The following is a 23,895-nucleotide window of genomic DNA, read 5'->3' as shown; positions in this document are numbered from 1 at the left end:
AAGTCAAGTGAGAAATATGGCCAAATATTCCTATCTCAGAGGAAATAACAGTGAGTACAAATGAAACAAATATTAAAGAAAAACTTAAAACATTTAAAATTTTAGGCAAAAATTAAGATTTTGAAATGCTGTTTAGTTTTATATCTTACTATAGAACCATTTGAGGTGATTTCAAAAAATATAGGAAGCATCTAAACAGTAATTTTTGCTTTTAAATTTTATTCACACTTCACTGCAGGTTATATTTGGATATAGTTTTCATTGCCACAATTTCTGCCTCCTAGGAGGGTACAGTTTGGTGGATGACAAACATGAAGATAAATTAAGGTGCTCTGAAATAGTACAAAAGAGAATTATGTACATAAAAAGGGAACAGTATAAGTAAAAAGGGATTGACTCTGAGAAGATCAGGGATATTGTCAAAATGAAACTGTAGATAAAACATTGAAAGGTATACAGACACACACATGCAGTCAAGGTGTTGGGAAAAGAATGGCACAGTTAGGTAGAAATATACATAGTTCAGAAGTTTTTAAGGGTGCATGTGTATGTTTTGAGGAGTGGGGAAGGGAAAGGAGACAAGAAAGAAGACAGCGCCAGATCACGAAAGGTCCTGTGTGCCATGCTAAAAAGACTGAATTTATCTTGCAGACAGGAAATCACTGAGGGAAAATGAAACATATAAGGGCTGGGTCTTGAGAGACACCAAATAAACCACTATGACTTCAGCTTAGCAGTGAGCCTGGATACCGACTGAAACGTGACAATGTGCCTTAGCCCCACCCCACAAAACACAATTTGACCAGTCATTTCTGAAACATGGAGGAACTCAGGATCCCTCAGAGACAAACATCATATAATCTGGATGATAAAAAGTCACATAGGATATCAAACTCTGAGCTCTAATCCCAACTGGAGCTAAAATATGATTATACAGACATTGTAGCAGACATTTCATAATGGAGACCGGAGTCTGGATCCTGGCGACTACATTGCTAATGAGTGATCAGTACAAGTTAGTTACATTCTTTTTTTTTTTTTTTTAACATCTTTATTGAAGTATAATTGCCTTACAATGGTGTGTTAAATTCTGCTAGTTACATTCTTTATTTCCACCTTCCTATTACATGAGGCTAGGACTGACCATTCTTTCAAATATGCTAGGAAAATAAATTACCATTTAATTGTTTCTTTAAACTAATGCATTAGATAAATCTAATGTTTAATACTTAAAAATTGTAAGGGAGGTAACAACAACAACAAAAAATGGAGAACAACAACAACAAAAAAACACCTAAGTTATAGATGAATCCAAAGTACGATTTATATGGCAGAACTTACCTTTGGAGAAAAGTTTGCCTTTTCATATTCACAAACATTTATACTTATTATTTCAAAGTCCATCCAAACAAAATTTTAACATGCAAGGTTAGAGGTAAAATTAAATTATCTGCGTTGGGCATCACCTTAAATGAAGGTAAGCTAAAATAATGCAGATTAGTTCCCATGTTCAGAGTGCAACCCCTCCCCATCCCAACAAAAAGCAAAGCCTATTTAACTCAAGAGAACAGGGTTATGTTCAGCAGTGACGTCCTCTGTTCTCAGTAAACGTCATCCTCGTGCTCCCTCTGGAAGGGCGGACACGGTGGTGACAGCATCATTTCTGTAGTGTATTAGAAATGCAGTGCACAACCGTGGGGATTAGCAGCCCACATTTAGTGTGCTTAACAGCTGTAACAATTACAAAGCTGACGATCTGATTTCTTTAATGTACCTACATGAGTGGTCTTATGTGCTGAAATAATCAGAGTGCCTATTATCTGAAATATGTTAATGATATAATTAACTGACTGGCAACCTTGGTGCCATATTGGAAAAGTGCTTTATAAGCCATGATTTGTTTTAATTTCTTAATGCTCATTCATTAATTTCTATTGTTTATTTCTACTTTAATTTTTCTTGAGAAAACATCTCAAAATAACCTGTAGCCATTAATTTGCCTGGATTTCACTAATGAATAAAGAAATTTTTACAAAACTTTCACAGCTTGAATTGCTCAAAATGCTTATTTTGGCTGAAGAAGTAATACTGTAGCCAAAAATTGACTTAACAATGAAAACATTAAGTTTCACTATTAATTATTGATAATTTCCTTCAAAGCACAATTTAACATACAGCAAAGGTGAAAATTTCACCTTTCAATAGGAGATATAGAAATTTTTCTCATATAAGAAGTAACCATAAGAAAGTGTCAATATTTGATTGTTTTTGACAGGGAGGGAGGGAAATCAGCAAATCAGTTTCCTTCTAAAAATGACTTTCTGTAAAGCATTAAGTGAGAAAGAAAAGAATGTATCAAATCTCATACTAACAAGAAAACGTATCAAACTACCCATATATGAACCTGACAATAATTTTCTGCCATCAAATTTAACTTTGCCATTTCAAAAGTCTTAAAATCTGCTTAGAAATAAAAGAAAAATCTGACAAGTAATGGTTTCTAATGTTATCGGTACTTCCTGTATCTCTTAAAAATATTAAACATTCCTGTACTTTAACACCTTGTTATTATAAGTACACTTCTCAGCAGAGTAAATAAGCAAATCTGCAGTGTTGGTTTCTAGGTAACAAAGTGATCTCCCAGTTACAATGTCTGCCCAAAACAGTAGTGCTAGAGTAACACTAACACCATTAAGTTAACCAGAAATATCAAAAACTGTCATTTTCTGTAAAGAGTGATCTCCCTCTTCCTAACCAGGTAACAGCGTCTCCCGAAGACACTGACTGCTACTAATACAAGGTAGTGGTTAAGAACCTGGACCCTGGAGCCCAGGGGCCTGGGTTTGAATCTCAGCTCTTCCACTAACTAGCCCTGCGAACTTAGCCAAGTTACTGAACCCTTCTGTGCCTCAGTTTTCCAATATGTGAAATAAGAATAAAAGTAGTTAGGAAAGGAAAGAAGAGTTCTGGATCAGCAGTCAGGAGAACTGGTTCTAATCACAATCTTTTTATCGGAGAGTTTTAGGGGCTTACATAATTATATTAAAACATGCTAGAAGCACTTCATGAAAATTCAGTTACAAGGAAGAAGCCTGTCCGCTACTGCTAAAAGAGAAAATGATAAATTTGTCATCCAGGTAAAGCATACACTCACCAAAATAACTTACCCTAGCTTAGAGAATACGTTAACCAAGCTTTATTACCACTATGAAATTTTCAACTAAGTTTTTATTTAAAACTATAATAGGATTTTTCTCTTTAAAGTCTTTGTTACCTTTCAAAAACACTTCAGTGTTAGCTTTGAATATTAGAATTATTCAATAACTAAGAAGAAGAAATATATATAAATAAAAGGTTCTGATTTTTAAAGGAATTTCAAGTTACAGTCAAGAACTAAAGATTTTCAAAATATTTCTAGAATCAATAACGATGACACTGTAGTTATATATTATACAAATGTTATACCAGGTTACATTTATTCTCCTATTTTGAGCTTTAGTTTTCATGTTCGCTTTTCATTGTTTCACCCTAAAACTTACATATAATAATTTGTTATATTATTATAAGGATAATAATACTACCTAAAGCAAAGGACTCTAGTAAGGATTGTAACTGACAGGCTGCTATCATACACTACAGTCATTAGCCAAGAACAACCACACCAAACAGTATCACTACTGACTCCATGTTAAAGCTCTGGGAAGTGACCCAGTGCCATTCTACTTACTAAGTGCAAGAGCTGGGACTCAACCCAGGTCTCTCTGATCACAAAGCACATTCTCTTTTCACTACAACACAGCTGCTGCTTCTATACCATAAAGCTTAATCCAAAGCCCCTCTAAACACTAACTCTGTATTAACACACAAAAAGAAAAGCCATAGTATAGCCATATAAATAAAGCCAGACTTAAAAAAAAAAAAAAAAAAGGCAGCAATAGTGATAAAGGACACACAGTGCAGTAAAAAGGATAAATTTCACATGCAAAGACAGAAAATGAAAGAAAATACGAACGGCAACTTAGAGACCAGCTTTACGTCCATAGTTTGGATTCTTGAAATTATTAATAGGACTCTTGTAAATCGGATTTTCTTGCTAAAGTAAAAGAAATAGTTTCTAATGATTTCATCAGAAAAAAGCTGACATGTATAGTGTTTAAACACTATAAAAGAGAATTTTTACTATTTTTACACTTCCAAAATTAATTTTTTTTAAAAACCCAAGCAAATTGTAGTAAAATGCAAATGACTAAAATTCATTTACAATTTAACAATACTGAAGATTGTCACTGCTTTTTTGTATCAAAAGATGAATACACGAAGGCCAACGCTTGGCCACCGCGGCCTCTCACCCCACGCTTCAAAGCACTAAATGCTGGCATCAACTTTCATCACTTATAGCTTCTAAATTTTTATAAAGCCAGGTTTATTAAGTTGTAAAATTACAGAGAATAAAAATACCCTTTTTAAGTACATAGTTCCATGAATTCTCAAATGTATAAACACACCCACAATGAAGATCATCTCAAGATCCCTCGGGCCCCTTCCCCCAGCTCCAGCCCCTGCAAACCACTGGATCTCATTTCTGCCTCTAGAGTTTTACCTTTTCCAGACTGTCACATAAGTGGAATCATACAGTATGTAGCCTTTTGAGTCTGGCTGCTTTCTACTTAGGTTTCTTTGTTGGGGGAAAAGAAAAAGAGAAAAAGCTTTCTACTGAATAGCTTTCTATTATTTAGGATTCTATTTGACATGAGAAAAAAAAAGGCAGAAGAGCAGATTTAAGATTAAAATTATTAAGGAAATAAAAACATTGACCACAGTAACCAGAAGAAACATTCTTATAATTGTTTTGTTTTAATGGGATATACTTAAAAGATATACTTTTCTATTTTTCACTAAATGCCAGTTTTCTGAATAATAAATTTTGGGGGGAATAAAATATTTAAAGGACTTTAATAATCAGCTTTAGCGCTAATAAGTCTTAGAAGTGTTACATTTGCTTTATGAATCACCCTCCTTTTTTTAGATGATTTCCAACTTACCGTGTCCCATTTGGCATTCATTTTTTCCTTTTCAAATTTGGCAAATTCCCTTCTGTCATGAATGATCATTAAAAGCTTCCAAATCAGCAGCAATGCAAGGCCAATAAGAACAATTCCAGCAACCACACCTGCTACAATTGGAATAATGTCTGGACCAGTGGGGCACTCTGTAAAGTAAGAAGCAAAGGATGAGCACATAAGGGATGAGAACGTGAAGGTACAGCCAAAATTACAAAAAGCTGGGCAGTCTCATAAAAAAACACACAGGAGTTAAAATCCCAAGATAAGTGAATGTACGCTATCCCAAAGAATCTATAAAAAAGATACTAGAAGTAACAGATGGGTTTACAAGACCCCAGCATACATGATCAATAAAGAAAAGTCATGTATTTCTATGTATTATATAGAAATTGATTTCTACAATTTGGAAATTGAAATTTAGAAAATAGTATTTTCTACAATAGCACCAAAAATCATGATATACCTGTGTATAAATCTAAGAAAATATGTGCAAGATTTACATGCTAAAAATTACTAAACACTGATGAAAAAAAGACCTGAATAAATGGAGAGAGATTCCATGTTCATGGATTAGAAGAAGACTCAACATTGTTAAAATGTCAATTCTCCCCCAATTTTTTTTTTATTAATTAATTTATTTTTATTTTTGGCTGCATTGGGTCTTCGTTGCTGTGTGTGGGCTTTCTCTAGTTGCGGCAAGCGGGGGCTACTCTTCGTTGACATGTACAGTGCACGGGCTTCTCATTGCAGTGGCTTCTCTTGTTGTGGAGCATGGGCTCTAGGCGCACAGGCTCAGTAGTTGTGGCACAAGGGCTCTGGAGCGCAGGCCCAGTAGTTGTGGCGCACGGGCTTAGTCGCTCTGCGGCATGTGGGATCTTCCTGGACCAGGGCTCGAACCCATGTCCCCTGCACTGGCAGGCGGATTCTTAACCACTGTGCCACCAGGGAAGTCCCTCCCCCAATTTGATCTATAAACTCAATGCTATCCCAATCAAAATCCTGGCAGGACGTGTAGATATCAAGCAAGTTTATTCTAAAATTTACAAAGAAGTAGGAGAACTAGGAAAGTGTTTCAAAAGCACTTTCAGAAAAGAACAAAGTTGGACAACTTATATTACCAGATTTCACAACTAGCTATGAAGCAACACTAACTGAGACAGTGTGGTATTGGCTAAAGGACAGATGCCTGGATTAATGGAACACAATCAAGAGTCAGAAACAGGCCCACATATATAAGCTCATCTCATTTTCAACCAAGGTGGAGAAAGGTCAACCTTTTCAACAAATGGTGCAAGAACGACTGGAAATCTACATATAAAAAACTGGACCTCACTCCATATACTAAGATCAGCTCACAGTGGGTTACGGACCTAAATGGAAAACCAGGAACTATAAAACTTTTAGAAGAAAACACAGGAGAAAAATCCTTATGAACCTGAATTAGGCAAAGAGTTCTAAGACATAATAGTAAAGAGCAAGATCTGTAAAAGAAAAACTTGGTAAATCGTAGTTCATCAAAATTTAAGCTTCTGGTCTTCAAAAAACACTTAAGAAAATGAAAAGACAAGGAGGCACAGACTGTGAGACAGTATTTGAAAAATACATATGCAAAACAATACAGAGACTTTAAAAAAACAGTTTGGCTGTTTCTTCTGAAGTTAAATATATGCCTCCAAAATCCATTCCTAATATTTATCCAGGAGAAATTAAAACTTACATTCCCATACAAATCTGACCACAAATGTAGAAAATTCCAAAGTATATTAAAAGCACCCAGAAAAACCAAGATAAAAATGTTTCATCTTTTGAGAAGCTGAACAAATTCATGCTGTATAATATCCTTTAACAAATTATCTTTCCCAGTGTCCAAGCCTAAAATCAAGCTCATATTTAAATATCATGAATAATGATGGTACTCTTACCGAGAACCTGCTGTCAGGCACCGTGCTGAGGGCTTTGTGTGGGTTACTGCATTTACTCCTCAGACTCTCCATTCATAAAACTTAAAATCTGCTTTCTCTTTCCCTTATTTATTAATTAAATACTAGTTTAAGCTTTGAGAGATTAAAAGTGTCCCAACTTGGACATATAACAGTCCAGCTGGCAGTTGTTCCTAGATATTAGGGAAACTGCCAATAGCCCTAAGCAGTAAAAAGACATAAAAGAAAATGCAAAGAATTTTGAAATGATCAGATTTCTACCTGGAGTCTCTACAACATGAACAGTGGCCTCATTGTTCCCATTCACTGAATATGTGAAGTAGAACCAGCAGTCGTCAACGTCCTTCTCCTTACAATGGGACAGGGGATCGACCTGGCCTGGCTGGGGCAATTTGTCCCGATTTTCAACCTTGGTAATGTTGAAATGTGAACATTCCTGAGCACACGTGTCCTTCTTTTCTCCTTTGTTGAAGGCTCGGCACTGAACACATTCTCTGTTAAAATGCAAATGATTACATTTATTATTTAAAATAATATTTGCTTAAAGATTATTTTGTGTGCTAGACTCAAAATTTAACCAAATTAAGCCAAGAGCAATGAAAGATGATATAAATAAATGAAGAAACATATTTCTAGATGGGAAAACTAAACATAAAGATGCTAGTTTCCCAAGTGATATATAGATTTATTACAGCTCAAACTAAAATCCTCCAAAAGAAATAAGAGAGTAGGAAAATAAAACTAGCCCTATCAGATATTAAATACACAATTTAAAGCCAAAATAATTTTTGAAATGTGTTGCTGGTACAATAGTAGTTCTCTCTTCAAGGGACAAAACTTTCAATTTTATTTAGTTTAGTCAAGATATAGTTAATTAAGCAATTGGTAATGCTAATTTAACAAAGGTTACCACATGGACTCACTTACATAGCAAACTCGGATTGAAATAATTGTACCATCACTCTCGTACGACACATTTCAATATCGTGTGACAAACACCAGCTACTGAGAAAGAATTTTTAAGATTTAAAAAGTGGGCTTCAATGTGACAGTTTATTTACAGCGTAACCTGATGTTAGCACTGTTCTCTGTATTGTGTGCTGATACAGAGGCCAACAGACAGCGGGTTATCACCCATTTCAAGCAATTCGGAAATACTCACTTATGCTCGGCACAGACTCCAAGGCAGGTCTGGCACATCTCACAGGTCGGCCCTTGGAACTTGGGATCTGTACACTTACAGGCGCCACACTCACAGACGCCCCGGCCATTGCAGATCTGCCCATTCACAGCCGTGCAGGAGGTAGTGTCCAGAGAACAGTCACAGGCACTGCCAGTGTAGTTAGGGTTGCATTCACACACACGACACTTGCAGACACCATTTCCTGCAATAAAAAACATCATTTCTCATAACAATGGTAAAAATGTAAAATCAGAGCAATGACCGAAAAGTGAAAACAAAAGCAATAATGTGTAAGAAAAGCTATCTGTGGGATGGAGTGACCTTCAATGCTGCCCTTTTTCTATTTATTCACTAAGCAAACTCTCAGCATTTTTTATTCTATTAGATAGGACCACATTTTATAACCATTTTCAGACCCCTTCTCACCTCCACAAATTAAGCCATTGGATCTATCACAGTTGAAATTATCACACTCGCAGAATTTGCCAGAATAAATTTCGTTTGTATTATCCCTCTTCCGACACACACACTGTCCACAGACACATTCTCCGTTGTTGCTACATATTTCTGAACTGTTTTCTTTCCTGCAGTAAGCGTCCATATCTTCACTGTTCACCTCATCTGTGCTACATTCACAATGTCTCCCAACACGTCCTTCGTTGCACCTAAAGAGAGTCCAAAATTTCAATCACATAAAATAAAAATAAGTGAAAGTAACAAATCATGCTGTGAGAAAGACTGGGAGAGGAAGTAAGACTATGAACATTATCTTCAAACTACAATTTTATTACACGTCATGCCACACGTCACAGATGTGCACAAAAGTGTACATATGCACACACACAGAGCCATTCAAATCCATGTGGAATCTACACAGGGGCCTATGAAAAAAATCCCTCTTCAGGAAAGTAACCATTTTGATCAAGATGAAAATACAATCTAGCAATGAACAGGTGAACAAAACATTTAGAAACATAGGATAAACTTATTTTTAAAAGAGTGTGCTATGTTTTCAAATGATATACTATTTATTACATTTGCTATTACAGGTGAAGCAACCGTCCAATTGTTAATCTAAAAAAATACAATAAACACACCCCAAAAGGTGCATGGAAGTTGAAGAAAAACATACTGAGCCTATCATTTGAAAATATAACTAACATACTGTTTAAAAATAAATTTATCCTATGGATCCAGACTTTTCAGCCCCACTGCGTATTTTTAGAACACCTAGTGTTCAGACACTGAAGACACTAGTTCTGTATCTGGTAAATACACAAAAAGAAGGAAGGCAAAACATTTTCAAGATGATCTTTCAGTTAAGTAATATTTTACTAAAAATGGATCTACACAATTCAGTCAGGGTATGTAAGACATGGAAAATTTAAAAACGTAACATTTTAATTGTTATTTAGAATAGAAAGCTAATAACTGATGGCAAAATACAGCCATCTATTTTTCTCATGATTAAATACCCTTCAAAGCATAGTCATTTGGGGCTGACATCTGCATCAAAATATTCTTCCCTCCTCCTGTTCTTTTAAGGAGAAAGATTATTCAGAGTACATTCAATTTTAATTTTTAATTAAAAAGTAATCACAGTATGAAAATAAAATTTAAAATAATTTGACTATAGTTTTGTTAGTAGTAGATTCTATGTTCTGAAAATACTGTTTTCTTTTTAATTTTACAAAGTATATTGCTTTTTAAAAAATTATTCCAATGATTCAGAAGTACATGTAATACACGGTGAACATCCTTTATTGCTTCCTAATTCCATTTCCCAGATACAATCACTATTATTTTATATAAGCTTATTTAGCTCTAGAGAATTCAGACTGCTATAATGAGAGAAAAACCCAAATGCTACCTTAACCATTTGTTAAATATACATCTTGGGTGGCTATAAAAGCTTTTATTTTACAGTAAAGGACAGTCTGCCTAAGAAAAAAAAAAGGCAGGGAAGAGCTTTCCATAAATAGCTCACACAGGATCATCAAATTGATCCTGTGGCGAGCAGCAGTGGCTGCAAGAGTCATTTATTTTCTCCAATAGACAGAATTTCTCCGGACACCCAAACAGAGCCTCTGCCCCTGCAGCCGTCCCAGCCGCAGTCCCCCGCACCCCGTCACTCTCCATGGCCCCAGCTCACCTGCAGGCTCCACACTCAAAGGTCCCGTTGCCATCATGGCACTTGGGACTGCCAGGGATGCCTTCACTCTGGCATTCACATTCACAGATGAACTGAAGAATAATCTCTACTTCTTCAGTGAAGCCCAGAGGCTTAATTTTAATGGTTTCAGAATTCTTATTTGGACATTTATTTGAAGTTACGCTGATTTCAAATTGAACCTTAAGGGAAAACAAGAAGATAAGGCAACAACTAAGCAATTTAAATCTACTAAAAAAATTGCAAAAAACCACTCCAAATTATATTTCTTTAACTGTTTCTCAAATTATAAACTACACTGCCTGTAAACAAGCAGTTTTTTCTTTTCTCCAGAAAATGTTTATATAACATACCTCATCCCCAATGGAAATATTAGAGCATTTTCTCCCGTTTTCCCCTGTTCCATTCACCCCATTCTTGCAGTAAGACTTGTAATTTATTGTTACTCCTTCTGGTAATTTGCTGTTTTCCAAAATGACTTCTGAAGACAGGGACTAAAAGAAAGACTATTAAACAGAGGAAAGGCAAACAAATGCTACTATAAAATAAGTTGAATGCATAAATCCAATGGGTAAAATGAACTGTTAAGAAACAGTATCATTTAAATAAAATATCTGAAGCCAAATCTTGAGTGACCAGAAAACACAAAACCCAGAGAAATGGGCTCTAATTAATAAGGATCCATTCTTCAAAATAACGTACATGACTGAAAAAAGTATTTATGGTTTAATTGCTGAGTTAAATTTTAATGATGATACAGCACAGAGGGCTGATATTAATTATGAGGAGTCCTAAGAACTCAGAACACTTTCCTCCCCCAGTGGCAACACAGCTCTCCTCTGGGCCTACCAACTTCAGCTCACTAGGGACTAAGGTAAATGATCTACTACACAGTCTGGGAACAAATGTGCTCAGGTGCAGTTGCAGCCCTGCGCCCTCACCCTGCAAAACAAGAAAACCCCCAGTGGGAGGATTCAAGCCACTGCGTTTTTAGAACAGCAGACCACTCAGGACCGACGGAGAAGGCTGCAGCAGCAAGCTCTCTCCTGGTCACACTCCTGCACGGATGGAGTTGGGAAAGCATTAAGATATGCTGTAAAGACAGAGAACAAAACAACTATGGGAGAAACAGGGAACAACCAGAATCTAGAAAATCTTTGTAAAAACCTCTCTCTCTTCGAGTAGGGTCTTTCCAAAACATTCTGGGAACCCCTGGCATGAGGTAGAAAATATCTACAATTCAACCCATCAAAAGGCTGGGGTGGTGTACACCACACAGGATGGTTACTGTTAGGTTACAAAGGCCTCCAGACAACCTACAGCAGTTACTGACCAATGCTGAGTGAGCATCGCTAAAGCACCCTGAACTAAAGTTCAAGATGGAGAAAATTCCTCTTTAATTTCAACTTCCTTCCAATCTGGGGGAAAAAAAATCTTATAAATCTTATTAAAATGGTAAGTCAAATATATGTAAATACATTCATATATACTTTATGGTACATGCATATATGACTGTGAGGTACCTCTTGAAAACAGGGAACTATATACCCTGAATATATGTCAAGAGAAGAATTGGCAAAAAAAAAAAAAAAAAAAAAAAAAAAAAGCTTTTCTGGCACGATTCATCAAAATAGATGAATCTATAAAAAGAAGGGGTGGAAAAAGAAGACTGAGGTCATCCTATACATCTAAATAGAAGTTGTTTCACACTTGCTTTCCAGCAAGGAGACCTATTACTTAACAACATTAAAACAGAATTTAGAAATTTTCCCCACATGCCTTTGTTATATTTTGCTCTGCAGATAATTATGTATTTGTAAGAGAATATGAGTTTTTCCTCCAGATGCAGAATTTAAGTTTTATGTTGTCTTCTGGGGCTTGCTAAATTGTGTATGAAAGGAGTTTTACTTTTTTTGAGAAAAGTATTCTCCACAGGGTATTGCCCAAAACAGATCTTATTTAAAATGCACTCACATTGTATGCATCGATGATCAACTGAATTACATTGCTGGAATTTGCAGATAATGTTCCTACTGCTGACTTAGGGATCAAATTTTTCAGTTCCTGCAATTAAAAGATAAAACATAAAATACAAGTACTACTCATTCAACTAATTAGCATCTACTGAGTACCTACTATTTATTTTTAAATAACAGTTCTTGATACATTTCCTAAATAAACTTAAGGAGTCAGACCTAAAAACAACTAGCTTTACAATGTAACTAAAATTAATATACACCACTCTTGTAAAATCCAGTCTGTCTAGCTGGTGACATTTTCCCGCATTTCAATTCAGACATATCATTTTGCCTCTAATCACTAAACAAAAAGGGTCTAGAAATGTGTTCCTCTTTTGATCTCACATGTATATGTTTACCTTGTAAACGGGCTGAAATTCTTCAGTAACTGCAAAAATCGTCTGAATGTTATTTTCGCTTAGTTTTTGGACAAGGTGAGCAATAGAAGGATAATCCTAAGAAATTAAGTAATAAAATTTAGTATGTAATTACATCCAATCTACTCCAGGTTTTCAATACTTTCTGAAAATAATGATTTGCAGATATCAACTGGATTACTTACAAAAGACTGCTTGAAACAACACAAATTATTGCTGAAGTGGGTGCTGTCTAGTAGGTTTCTAATCCTCTTCTATCTTTATATGTAAATTTTAAATTTCCATAATAAAAAGACTTTAAAGAGCAAGATTATCTGTGTATATTAAATGTCAGAACAATGAAAGTAAAGAACTGCCAGTAATTAAAGGTTATATTATCTACGTATCACTTAAGAAAAAGACCAAGATTCAGCAAGGTTTAGATTTCTTCCAGACCTTGAATAATTTGCCTATCTTTATTTTCAGTAGAGGCAGGGTGCCTGCTTTCTTAAATCATATATAAATAAGACAAGGAGTGTAAGACTATACAAATGATTTGTTTAGACGTAATATCAAGCTTGCTACCCCTTGACGTACGCAAGTGAGAGGAGACAGAGCTTTGGGCTGAGGCGCAGTGTCGGGAGTCAGCAGCTCCCTTCACCCCCAGGCCCTCATCTACACGGAAGGAAGCAAGCACAAAGCCAGAGCCTCAAAACAGCAACACGAGCTTTCCTGCACATTAGGTCAGGGCCCAAATTACCAAAATAACAAAACCCCAAACCCTGAAAAACCCACAAGCCAGTCACCCACAATACTCTTAGTATTAGACACTAAACTCAATCTGAATCCATTCAATATGTAAGGAGCTGAGCACTTACATAATAATGGCTCATTGTGTACACATCATTTTCCAGGTGACACTGTCCATCATTTGGTAAAACAATACCACCAAGTTTCCCATCTCCAGCAAAGTGAAACCCAGCATCCGTGGAAAACACCAGCAGCCGTGTCACATTCCTCCAGCCAATCAATGACTCGAAAAGAAAAGGATTTCAATTTTAAAATACTACCCACAATTCAGCATAAATCTTTTCATCTTTATGTAGGCTACCACTGTACTCTCAACCTAATTCCGTATCTTCTCTTTTCACAATGCCAGTATCCTTGCTGACGAAGGCACAGAGACCACTGAATAAAACTCCTCCACCCCACTGTAAAACTCCACCTTGCCTGGCTGTCCATCTCTCTCAGCTTTTTTAAAAACTGTGTCTTTTAAAGTCCATGTCTCTCTCCCCACTAGCAAGTACGCTCGCTCTGTGCAGGGCAGGGACCACATCGGGTTTTGCCCATCATCTCATCTTCAGCAGTCAGCACAGTGCTTGGCACACAGTAGGTGCTTAATGAGTAAATGCAAATGTCTCAGCCCACACCCATCTTGGCCCAAATATCACTGTCTCATTCCCATCCATCCTTGCTCCACATTCTGTAGCGTATACTTCCTTTATCAGCCACCACATTAGGCCTTCCTTTTTTAATTACAGAAAAAAGAACCTTCTCCAAAGACTTGCACTGCTTAATTCCACCCATTGTAGCCCATCAGTACTGCTTATTTGTTCATTTATTTTATTTTCCACCTTATTCAGCAAAGAATTTAAAGTAGCAGTAAAATCCTCTTCTATGGTAATTTTATAATCACATCTGTCTAAATACTCAATTATATCTGTATATATCCTCATAAGACTATAAAATCCTTGAAGGCAGAAATTAAGTTTATTAATGCCGGCAGTCCAAGTGGAATGTCTGTCTCTTTTTCATGTAGAGAAGTAAGTGGAACAGTTACTCTCAGTCAGCATGAGGAAAACCGAGAGTAGCGGCCACAGATTCTATGGCTTGTTTTAATCCCAAGGCTAAGGCACAGGTAGAGGCAGCCCAGAGAATGCTCTCTCCACAGTGAGCTGATAACAGGATCACGAATGGCTGGAAAGAAAACAGGCATCAGGCTGGGCACTACCTGGAATTATCACTCTCTTCCCCTTTAAAAGCAGAGACTATCCTTAAATTGCAACTACCCCGGTGAGAAGTCAAGAGTAACGATAATCTAGTAGTTAATATTTGCTGGGTGTTTAGTGGCACTGTATATGGATTACCGTACTTAAACTTCGTAACAACCCTATAAGGTTTATCTGTTATTACCCCTTCTTAAGGAGAAGGAAACGGCCCTCTAGAATGGCAAGGAAACTGCCCAGTGGATGAGCAGGGATGGGAACATCTGAAGCCATTTCCTAACAGTCCAAGGACTGTTCTCTTAAACACTACACCATATTACCATCTTGGGTATCAAGTTACACATTAAAAATTGGTTGGAAAATAACCATTAAGAAGCATCTGGAATCAAGGAAGGTCTTCTAGAGCATAGGAGTACTCTAAGGAAAAAGGGGCGGGAGAGAATGAGACAGTCAGGTACTTAAACTTTATCTACCTCACAATGTTTTCTAGTTTCAGCTTCAGCTGAATCATTAAAAGGTCACCTCAAAATCATCACCTGGTAAATGGGTCATAAAATTCTAACCACTAGTCCAATGGAGATCAGCTTACTACTACTGAAAATCTTGCAATTAAAATTACAATTATATGACTTCTCAAAATACCTGTTCTCATATAGCTTTCAAACTAAGACTTAAAAAGTTCTTTCTTTTTGAATGACTAAGACATGGGGAAGATACCTCTCAAAGATGATAAGCAGAAGAAAACTGACCAGAGGAAAATGGTGTCTGAGACATAGTCCATTTGAGCACTTTTAATGCTCCTGGAGACGTCCCAGATAACCCCAATTCCATCTCAGGCACAAAGCTGGAAAGCTAGGGTTCCTGGGCCTCTTCTAAAAACCTAGAGCCCCAGCTAAACCTAAACTGCCCCACTGTTTCAAATGGTGAGCCTTCTGGCTTTTAAAACCCTGTGTAAATGAACTAACTGCCTGGTTTAAATAGGGGCATAATGATTAACTATGCTTTTATCAAGCATTTGTAGTTGGAGGGAACTTAAGGGATTAGTCAAGTATGCTACAGTAATTAAGGTAATTTCTTCTGACAGCAAAATCACACTCAAAATTCACACAAATAATATCCTTTTGTAGAAAATGAATGTACTCACTCCACAAACTGCAACTTGCATGATTGCATCAAAGCCACCTTCTGGAGAATCCAAATTTCCAGATATGCGCTGTTTACCAACAAGTTCATTAAATACCTCCCCTTTATCAGTAAGGCTGAGCACATTTTTATAGCTAAATGGGCTGGTGCAGTTCTGTTCACTTGTGCAAGGGTTCCTGAGTTTAGCTGGTGTTGTGCTAATGTAAGGCATCACGGTTTTCTCCACAAATGAGCCAAACCCTGCGAAGGAAAATGCACACACAGTGATGACAGATGGAGGGTAGATGGATGGACGGATGGATAAACTGCATGAAAAAAATCAAGTACATTACCACCTGTAAGTCAATCTTTTTCTTTAATAAGAAATAATAAGGGTTTTAATAATTAGGTTTGGAAAGGAGATCACTGTATGAAAAATCCAGGTCTGACGTGAGATTAAGGCTGTATAGGCAGGTGTGGTCATACTAACTAGTAATGAAAAAAACTGTAATCAACATGTTTATAAAATATATCAACAAATCAATGCATAAATTCCTGTGAAAACATGCAAGCATTTTATTACCTATGTGGTGTAAGGTGTGTCAAATAACGTGATAGCCTACAGAAACAGAGGAACAAGGAGGCGGAAAAATTATTAGATGTGTGACAGGAATATCAGTTCTCTCAAAAAAAAAAAAAAAAAAGACTAAAACCTGGCCTATTTATCTCACTTGCATGTGGTGAAGAACAAAACTGCCAGTATTTATACAAATGAAAACTATTAATTTTCTCAAAATTCCTACCAATTCGGAAGTCTGAAGTAATCCTCCTCATTTCATTCATCAAATCAGTTCCAAGACTTTTCACATTCTCCAAGTCGTCTTTCATAGAGTAGGAGAGGTCCATAAGGTAGTAGAGATCGATGGGATAGTCTTCAGCTCGCTTGAATTTTAATGTAAATGTCTGTGGCTCCCCTAATCAAACAGAGATTAGAAAATTAGCTTGCCAACAATCAAAAGCAAATGAGAAAAACCAAGTAAATTCGATCGATAAGGTATACACTATAAACTGTATTATCGACATAGTTTTTGCAAAATCCTGGGCATTCCACAGGTTACTGAATCAATGGATGTGTACTCATTTCAATCACAAATACTTAAAATGCCAGGCCCCGGGGATAGTGAAAAAGACAGCATTCCCCATCCACTCCCCATCCACAGCAGGCAAGACAGGCAAACAGTGGGTTGATAACTATGACAGACGAAAACAGACAGCCAGAACGACATAAACTAGACTGGGTGGGTGAGGCAGATACACTACAGGGGACACCAGACTTTTTAGAGACTAACGTTATAGTGTGAAGAAGACTCTTCTTTGTTTAATGGGACGCACTATATGCAGTGAATAACATAACCTGATTTTCACTGTAGAAAACCTGAAGAATAGTTTTAAAGATGATTATAGAGACAAAGAAACTTGTTAAGAAACTATAGCAAAAATCTAAGAAAAAGATGATAAGGATCTGAAACAATGAGGAAGGAGAAGAGATGTACCAGAGGTGTGAGATATAATCCACTCAGAAAATACACGAGAAGGAAGAGGTCTGGGTGAAAAGTCGTTAAATTTTTAACTTGCAGATTTTCTCTATATAGACTTCTAGTTGACAGTTGGATAACTGGGTTTGGAGCTTAAAAGTCTGTGTTACAGCCCACAAATGGCTTTAAAGCCATGAGAGGAAAACCAACAATTAAGTGGACTACAAAGAGGAAGGAAGAAAAAAGACACAGAAAGGAGACTGGAAAGCGCTGTTAAGAGATAAGAAGAAAAGTAGGAATGTTATCGCAGAAGCTGCAAGGGGAGCATTTCAAGAAGCTCGAAGGCATCGCTTGGATCGCAGGAAGGCTAATAAAAAAAGGCCTGACGAGGGTCCACCAGGCCTGGTGGTTCCAGGTGCCAGCAGAGCTCTGCCAGAGCAGCTCTAGAAGTGGAAGGCTGCCGGCACCAGGCTGAAGAGAGAGCAGGAGGGGAAGGGGCGGCGGGGAGGCAGGCACGGGACAGTCCTCTGAGAGGAAGGGGCAGGAAACTAGAAGAGGAGAAAGGGGGCTTGTTTTGTCTTTCTTTTTCCCAGATGCAGGACTGCTCCAGATTCTTATGAAAACCTTAATATTTTATCAATACTGAACAAAAACAAAGGAAAAAATAGATTAAAATGTTGCCTTTATATTATGTAATTATACCAGAAGATGGACATTTTTATCTTTAAAAACCCATTAAATCTCATACTTTCTGAATCTTTAACAGAATTTACACGAGACACAGGTAACATTTACTTCAGGTACATGTGTCTTACAAATTGTTATACCTGCAAAAAATTTCTAAAAGTTAATGTATTCAACATTTCTATTTGAGTGTCAGTCCACATGTGAAAACGAACCCTCAACAGAAACTTACAGAAAGTTGTCAAAAAGCTCAAGTAGACACAAAGGCATTCATAGAATCAGATTTCTGTACCTGATCGTAACTGCAAAACCAACTGCTGTGGTTGGATCTGAGTAATATCTTCTGGCTGCAGCTTCTCTGCTGTTCCTTTGCTACGGTTGGTGACATTTTTATTTTTCTTTACATCTTTGGAGCCTCTGGGATTTTCAATGTCATCTGGATGACAGCCCTTCTTTTTTAAGGCTTCTAAATCATCACATCGAGCAGAAGTAGGCATTCCTTCTTGTAAAAATGTCTACACGATGTGTAAAATATAGGTATAAATAAAAAGTATAGTGGTCAAACCTTTTACATCATCGTAACTGCAAATAACTAATTAAATTGCAAAAATCAGGTAACACATCTAACGTATTTCATTTCTGGTTTTTAAACAAAATGCTCCCTTCATCCAAACCATAATAAACAAAACAGATAAAAACAAAAATTTTTCCTTGAAAGTAATGCCGTTATTGCTAATATATTACTAGCACCATATTACTTTAGTAATACTTAGAGGCCTGACCTAAGTGTACATTTTAACCGTTTCACGTTCAAATTCAGAGTATCTACTCAAAGAAATTTCTTTGGTGGAATTACTTATTTAGCATGGTTAAGAGCCACTGATGATATGTATAACCAAGTATCAGACAAATACTGTTTCCAGAATTTCTTAGGGTCTCTCATATTATATAGCAGCATCCTTCAGGATATTTTGAACAGCTCAATGTTTAGGGAACACATGTCACCCTAAAACCTTTCTTAAAAAGGAGAGCAAGAAATTTACCACAAATTTAGTAAGTACTCTTGGAGGTTTAAAAATATTTTAGGTATTGGCTATTATTGTAAACAAGCCTTTTAGAACTTACTTTTTAAAAAAAACGTAGTACATGATTATATGGCAGGGTCAAAAACATATATAGGGTGAACTTTTTAAAAATAAAAAAAGTTGTAATGGTACGTGAATGGTACCTGTGGCATGGGCTAAAATTTCCACTAGTGACATGATTTTAAAATGTGCTATTATTATCAGATGACTGACTAAGTGAAAGCAAAAACACTGCTGTTAAGATGCATGTAAAGGTTCTAAATACGTTTTTCATAAATGTGAGGAAGGGGAACAATGACGGTGTATTCATGGATATGTGTGTATATCATTTTAAAATGTGTACTCCTAATAGACACTTAACTTTTTCACATATACCCCCCAAAATTTGTATTTAGTTGGCCAAAAATCTTTTTTAAAATCTTGACATTGGGAAATTGAGGAAATGCCTTTCATTTGGGGTCACTTTATGTTTTGTATGGTTGTCTATTATCTACCAATTTCATGGTGCTGAATAAAGTGAGGATATTTATATACAAAGATTACAAAATGGTTTTGATCAGTTATTTTTTAAAGGAAACATAGCACTAAATGAGAGCCTTTCTGTACTTAGAAAAACTGGAAGGGAGAACCATGGGCCCGACGGTTCAAAGCTGCACAACTTTTATGTGTGGTCAAACCTAAAATGCTGCCAGAGCACAGGGGCCCAGTGCAGGATCCACTTCCAAATATTAGCCAATCCAGGAAACTACGATCACAACACTCAAGTAAAATTTCACTAAAGATATCCCAAAATACCTTTAATAATTTAAGAATTATGCCACAAAGATGGCTAAATTATTGAAAGAATAGTTTGGCTAGGATAACCCTAAACCCCAGATAAACTGACCCTCATAAAATGGATGCTGTTGTGGAGAACTGCACGTTCCACTATTATAACCTTCTACGTGAAACTGCTTTAGGTTCATTTGATTCTTGTAAGAACACAGATAAAGGAGGCAGATCATGCTCATTTTCCAGGTAAGAAAACCAAGAGTTTCAGTTAAGTAAGCCTAGTCCGAGACAAACTCAAGGCACTCCCTATTTCCTTCACTGTCTCCAATTTAATTCCAGAATACCGTTTTTAGGAGAACAGAAGGTGCCAGTAGAAAATTTTTAAAATAACAAAACGAAAACTTCTCATTTTGTCTTTCATAGGTCAAATCATACGAAATATCTGACATTTGACCAGTAACGCCCACAAAACAGGCACCTGACTGCGGGGTCAACTGCCTGAGTAAAAACAAACAATAAGCCTTTGACCTTCTGATATTATTCACCTGTAAATAAATTATATACCCTCAAAATGACTTCCCGTTACCTCCAGTACCAACTTAGCATTCATCTGTTCATTCATTCATTCAATATTTAGTAAGCTTTGTGGAAGGTACCGTGTTAAGCAACGTACAGAGACGACAAGAATGAATAAAATTTAAAGCCTAACCTCAATGGGCTTTGATTAGGATGCAAATCAAGTGTATATTAGTTTAATTAAGACACAATTAGGCGGGTTAATGTATACCTCTCCCACCATAGAAAAAGGGAAAAATCTAGAACAGTCCAATGAAATGGCTAGAGGTTTTTGGGAAGCTGCCCAATAGAAACAATGCACACTACAAAGGTGAGCTACATATGTATTTTTAAATTGTCTAGTAGCCACGCCAAGAGGAAGAAAAAAAAGAAACAGGAAATTAATAATATGTACAAAATGTCAGTGATTTCAAAAATCATTAATGTTGAAATGCTAAGTCTTCAATCTCTGGCATGTATTTAAGGCTGACGGCAATTCTCAGTTTGGACCACCCGTATCTCAGGTGCTCAACAGCACCACACGTGCCTAGCGGGCCCCGTGCCGGGCAGCACAGCTCCAGAGCATCACTCAGGGCTACACACAGAGCTGACGCTTATTCAGTCAACAATGAGGAAGTGAAAAGTCACATCGAGCACTTCCCAAGGATACAGTTTTGGGCAACACTAAATGACTAGAGGATAGATGGAAAGACTTGAACAATCTTACTTACTGAATTTGTGCACCATCCACAATTTGGCCCTGCTTGGATGCACTCTCCACATGATTTGGCATTTGCTTTTAAACATCTATTTTCATCTGTCAGGAGAAACAAAGAATAGACCACTTTACTTGAAGTTTCAAGAGAGAGAACAGTGAAAAATCTGGATCACAATGACAAATAATACAACATATACAAACGTTAAATATAAACACTATGAACCTCGTTGCTAAGCTGATTCAGACCTACCCCCCAGAGAGAGGTGATTTTTGGATCATCTTGGCACAGAGAACCATAAAAAGACACAGTTATCTCTCTTGTCTTCTATAGCAAAGACTAGGTACCCTTAATCTATACATTTGTCCTTTTTTTCCAAAGGCATGATTTCAGGCTCTCTCATGTTGGATGGTCATTAATTCTCAGGAGTGTTCTTACAACTGGGTAAAAGTATTATTTCTCTTCATTTAACTCATCCCGCCACACCCATACCCCACCCCCTCAAGCAGGCACTTTCATTTTCGTTTGTTAAATACTTGAAAAGTCCATATTCATCCAATCCACAACCCTTTGATTTCTCAGGTCTGTGTTCAAAGTACGCCATATAGCTCTTTAAATCCGTGTAAGGATCAGCATGTCTGCCGTGTGCTAAGTACTAATATGGACTGTCTCCAATGTATGTTTTCTGATTATAAACCTAACACACGCTCATTATAAAAAATTTGGAAAATATGTAAAAGTATAAAGAACAAACTAAAAATCACTCAAAACCTGCTCACTAAGAGATAACTACTGTTAACATTTTTTGTATATTTCTTCCCAGTCTTTTTTCTAAGCAGATAAATAAAAAAATAGCAAGGAAGCAGGCATATACAGACATTATTTAAATGAAATCAAGGATATACATTTTATATACTACTTTTTATACTTAATCCAAATGTTTCATTCCAAATTCTTCAAAAACATGGCTTTAATGATTACATATTCCATTATAATAATGTATCCTATTTAATGATGGATAAATTTAGATTGTTTTTAATTGCATAGTTCACACATGCCACACGAACCCTCCACATATATACACATACATGCATATATATATGCACCCACTCTGATGACCATTCTTGTAACGTAAAACTCTGATTATTTCCTTATCACAAATTTAAAAAAAAAAATACTGAGGCAAAGAGTATTAACTTTTAAAGATTCTCAATACACACTAACTTCTCTCCAGCAGTAACGTTCAAACGCACACTCCCACAAGCAGTGTACACACACCATTTCACCACACCCTCAGAAAGAAACACCTTTTTAATGCAAAGATTTTTTTTAATTCATTTAACAGGTATAAATAAGAACATCAAGTTAATTGTCAGTTACTGAAGGTTTCATTCTTTTTCGTATTTTTACCGGCCATTTCTTTTATAAATTTTCTGTTACATCTTTTGCAAATTTTCTATTATCATGTTCATCTGTTTTTATTGGAGCTCTACATTTGTAAGTGAAATTAAATCCTTATTTAGTTTCTCATTTTGTCGATGGTGTTCTGACACATAGATACTTTGGTTTTTTATGTTATTGCTGGTTTTATGTAATTTAAATTTATCAATAACTTCCCTTACGGTTTCTTTCTTCATTTTTCCATGTGGTAAGTCCTTCCACCCTAATATCAAACAACTGTTCTATGCAGTGTATTTTTTGAGATTTGGAGAACAGAATTGGACATCCGTTATTCCAGATGTGGATGTACCATGGTTTATAAGAGGATTAAATATATTTTCAGTTTTATTTTTCATTCCTCTCCTACATGACGCCAACATTTTGCAAGACTTTTGATCAAAGAGCAAGAACATCTTCTGGAAAGCCAACTGTTCCTGCTTTCATTCTTTCAGATAGTAGTGGATAGTTCATAATCCACTGTTCTACACATTTAGTTCATTTCCTTCTAAAGATGTAACACGCCTTTGCTTTCTCTACGCTCACTTACACACTCTATGATATTCCCCAAAGAGCTCTGTGCAGTGCATCCTATTCCCGTTGTCACTCTGGGTGACTGGTGGAGAGCCTGAGAAAGGGCCTTGCAGGCACTGGAAGGGCCCCGCCCTCAACTCTGAGGGAGGTGAGGCCACGGCAAGGCTTTCAGAAGGAGCAAGACGACCTGATGTAGGTTTTTCCAGGCATCTAAAGTGGTCAAAAAGTGACACAAGATACTGAAGTGAAAAGACAACTATGAAACTTTTTTTACCTGTTTGGCCAAACACATAGCAAACTGAACTGATCAATCCAATCCAGAAAATCAGTTGTAAATTCATCTGAAATATAAAATGTACCATGTTATATTAAGGAAAAACAACATATAAAGCCTAATCATTCCCACTCACCTGACCGTCCGCTGATTTTATAAGCGTAATGCATCTTCTTCCCCAGCCCTTCTCCACACTCAACATCCACCTCTCCCCCCAGTACCTCACCTTCCACTCCAGAGTCCCAGAATCCACTCTTACTTTTCTCCACATCAATTATACATTAATATTTAATTAACAGTGCTCACAAAAAAAAGTGTCAAGTATTCCTGCACCTAAAAGCTATTAAGTCTTTGTCCCATGGAATCTCTATTACCTCCTGTGACTCCTAGGGGGCCAAACAGGCATATCCATATGCCTCAGTTACCTCAACACTGAACCTGTCAAA

At 36.6% G+C, this 23,895-nt stretch overlaps 1 protein-coding gene across 2 annotated transcripts in view; it reads right to left on the bottom strand.

The window, feature by feature from the left end:
• ITGB1 (integrin subunit beta 1) overlaps positions 1–23,895 on the bottom strand; it is a 43,142-nt gene that overhangs the window by 2,060 nt on the left and 17,187 nt on the right. For both annotated transcript variants that reach the window (XM_068560882.1, XM_068560887.1), the window contains exons 2-15: positions 23,450–23,516; positions 21,220–21,305; positions 18,370–18,592; positions 16,662–16,832; positions 15,881–16,119; positions 13,609–13,764; positions 12,734–12,829; positions 12,331–12,420; positions 10,710–10,850; positions 10,339–10,538; positions 8,613–8,851; positions 8,166–8,388; positions 7,265–7,497; positions 5,043–5,209 (exon numbers count right to left, since the gene is read on the bottom strand). In XM_068560882.1, the coding sequence (XP_068416983.1) occupies positions 5,043–5,209; positions 7,265–7,497; positions 8,166–8,388; positions 8,613–8,851; positions 10,339–10,538; positions 10,710–10,850; positions 12,331–12,420; positions 12,734–12,829; positions 13,609–13,764; positions 15,881–16,119; positions 16,662–16,832; positions 18,370–18,592; positions 21,220–21,305; positions 23,450–23,516 (2,331 nt within the window). The remainder of the gene's footprint in view (positions 1–5,042; positions 5,210–7,264; positions 7,498–8,165; positions 8,389–8,612; positions 8,852–10,338; positions 10,539–10,709; positions 10,851–12,330; positions 12,421–12,733; positions 12,830–13,608; positions 13,765–15,880; positions 16,120–16,661; positions 16,833–18,369; positions 18,593–21,219; positions 21,306–23,449; positions 23,517–23,895) is intronic.

The sequence above is a fragment of the Eschrichtius robustus genome, chromosome 1 (assembly GCF_028021215.1).
Source record: "Eschrichtius robustus isolate mEscRob2 chromosome 1, mEscRob2.pri, whole genome shotgun sequence".
Lineage (NCBI taxonomy): Eukaryota > Metazoa > Chordata > Mammalia > Artiodactyla > Eschrichtiidae > Eschrichtius > Eschrichtius robustus.
This window is presented reverse-complemented; position numbering and strand designations above follow the sequence as displayed.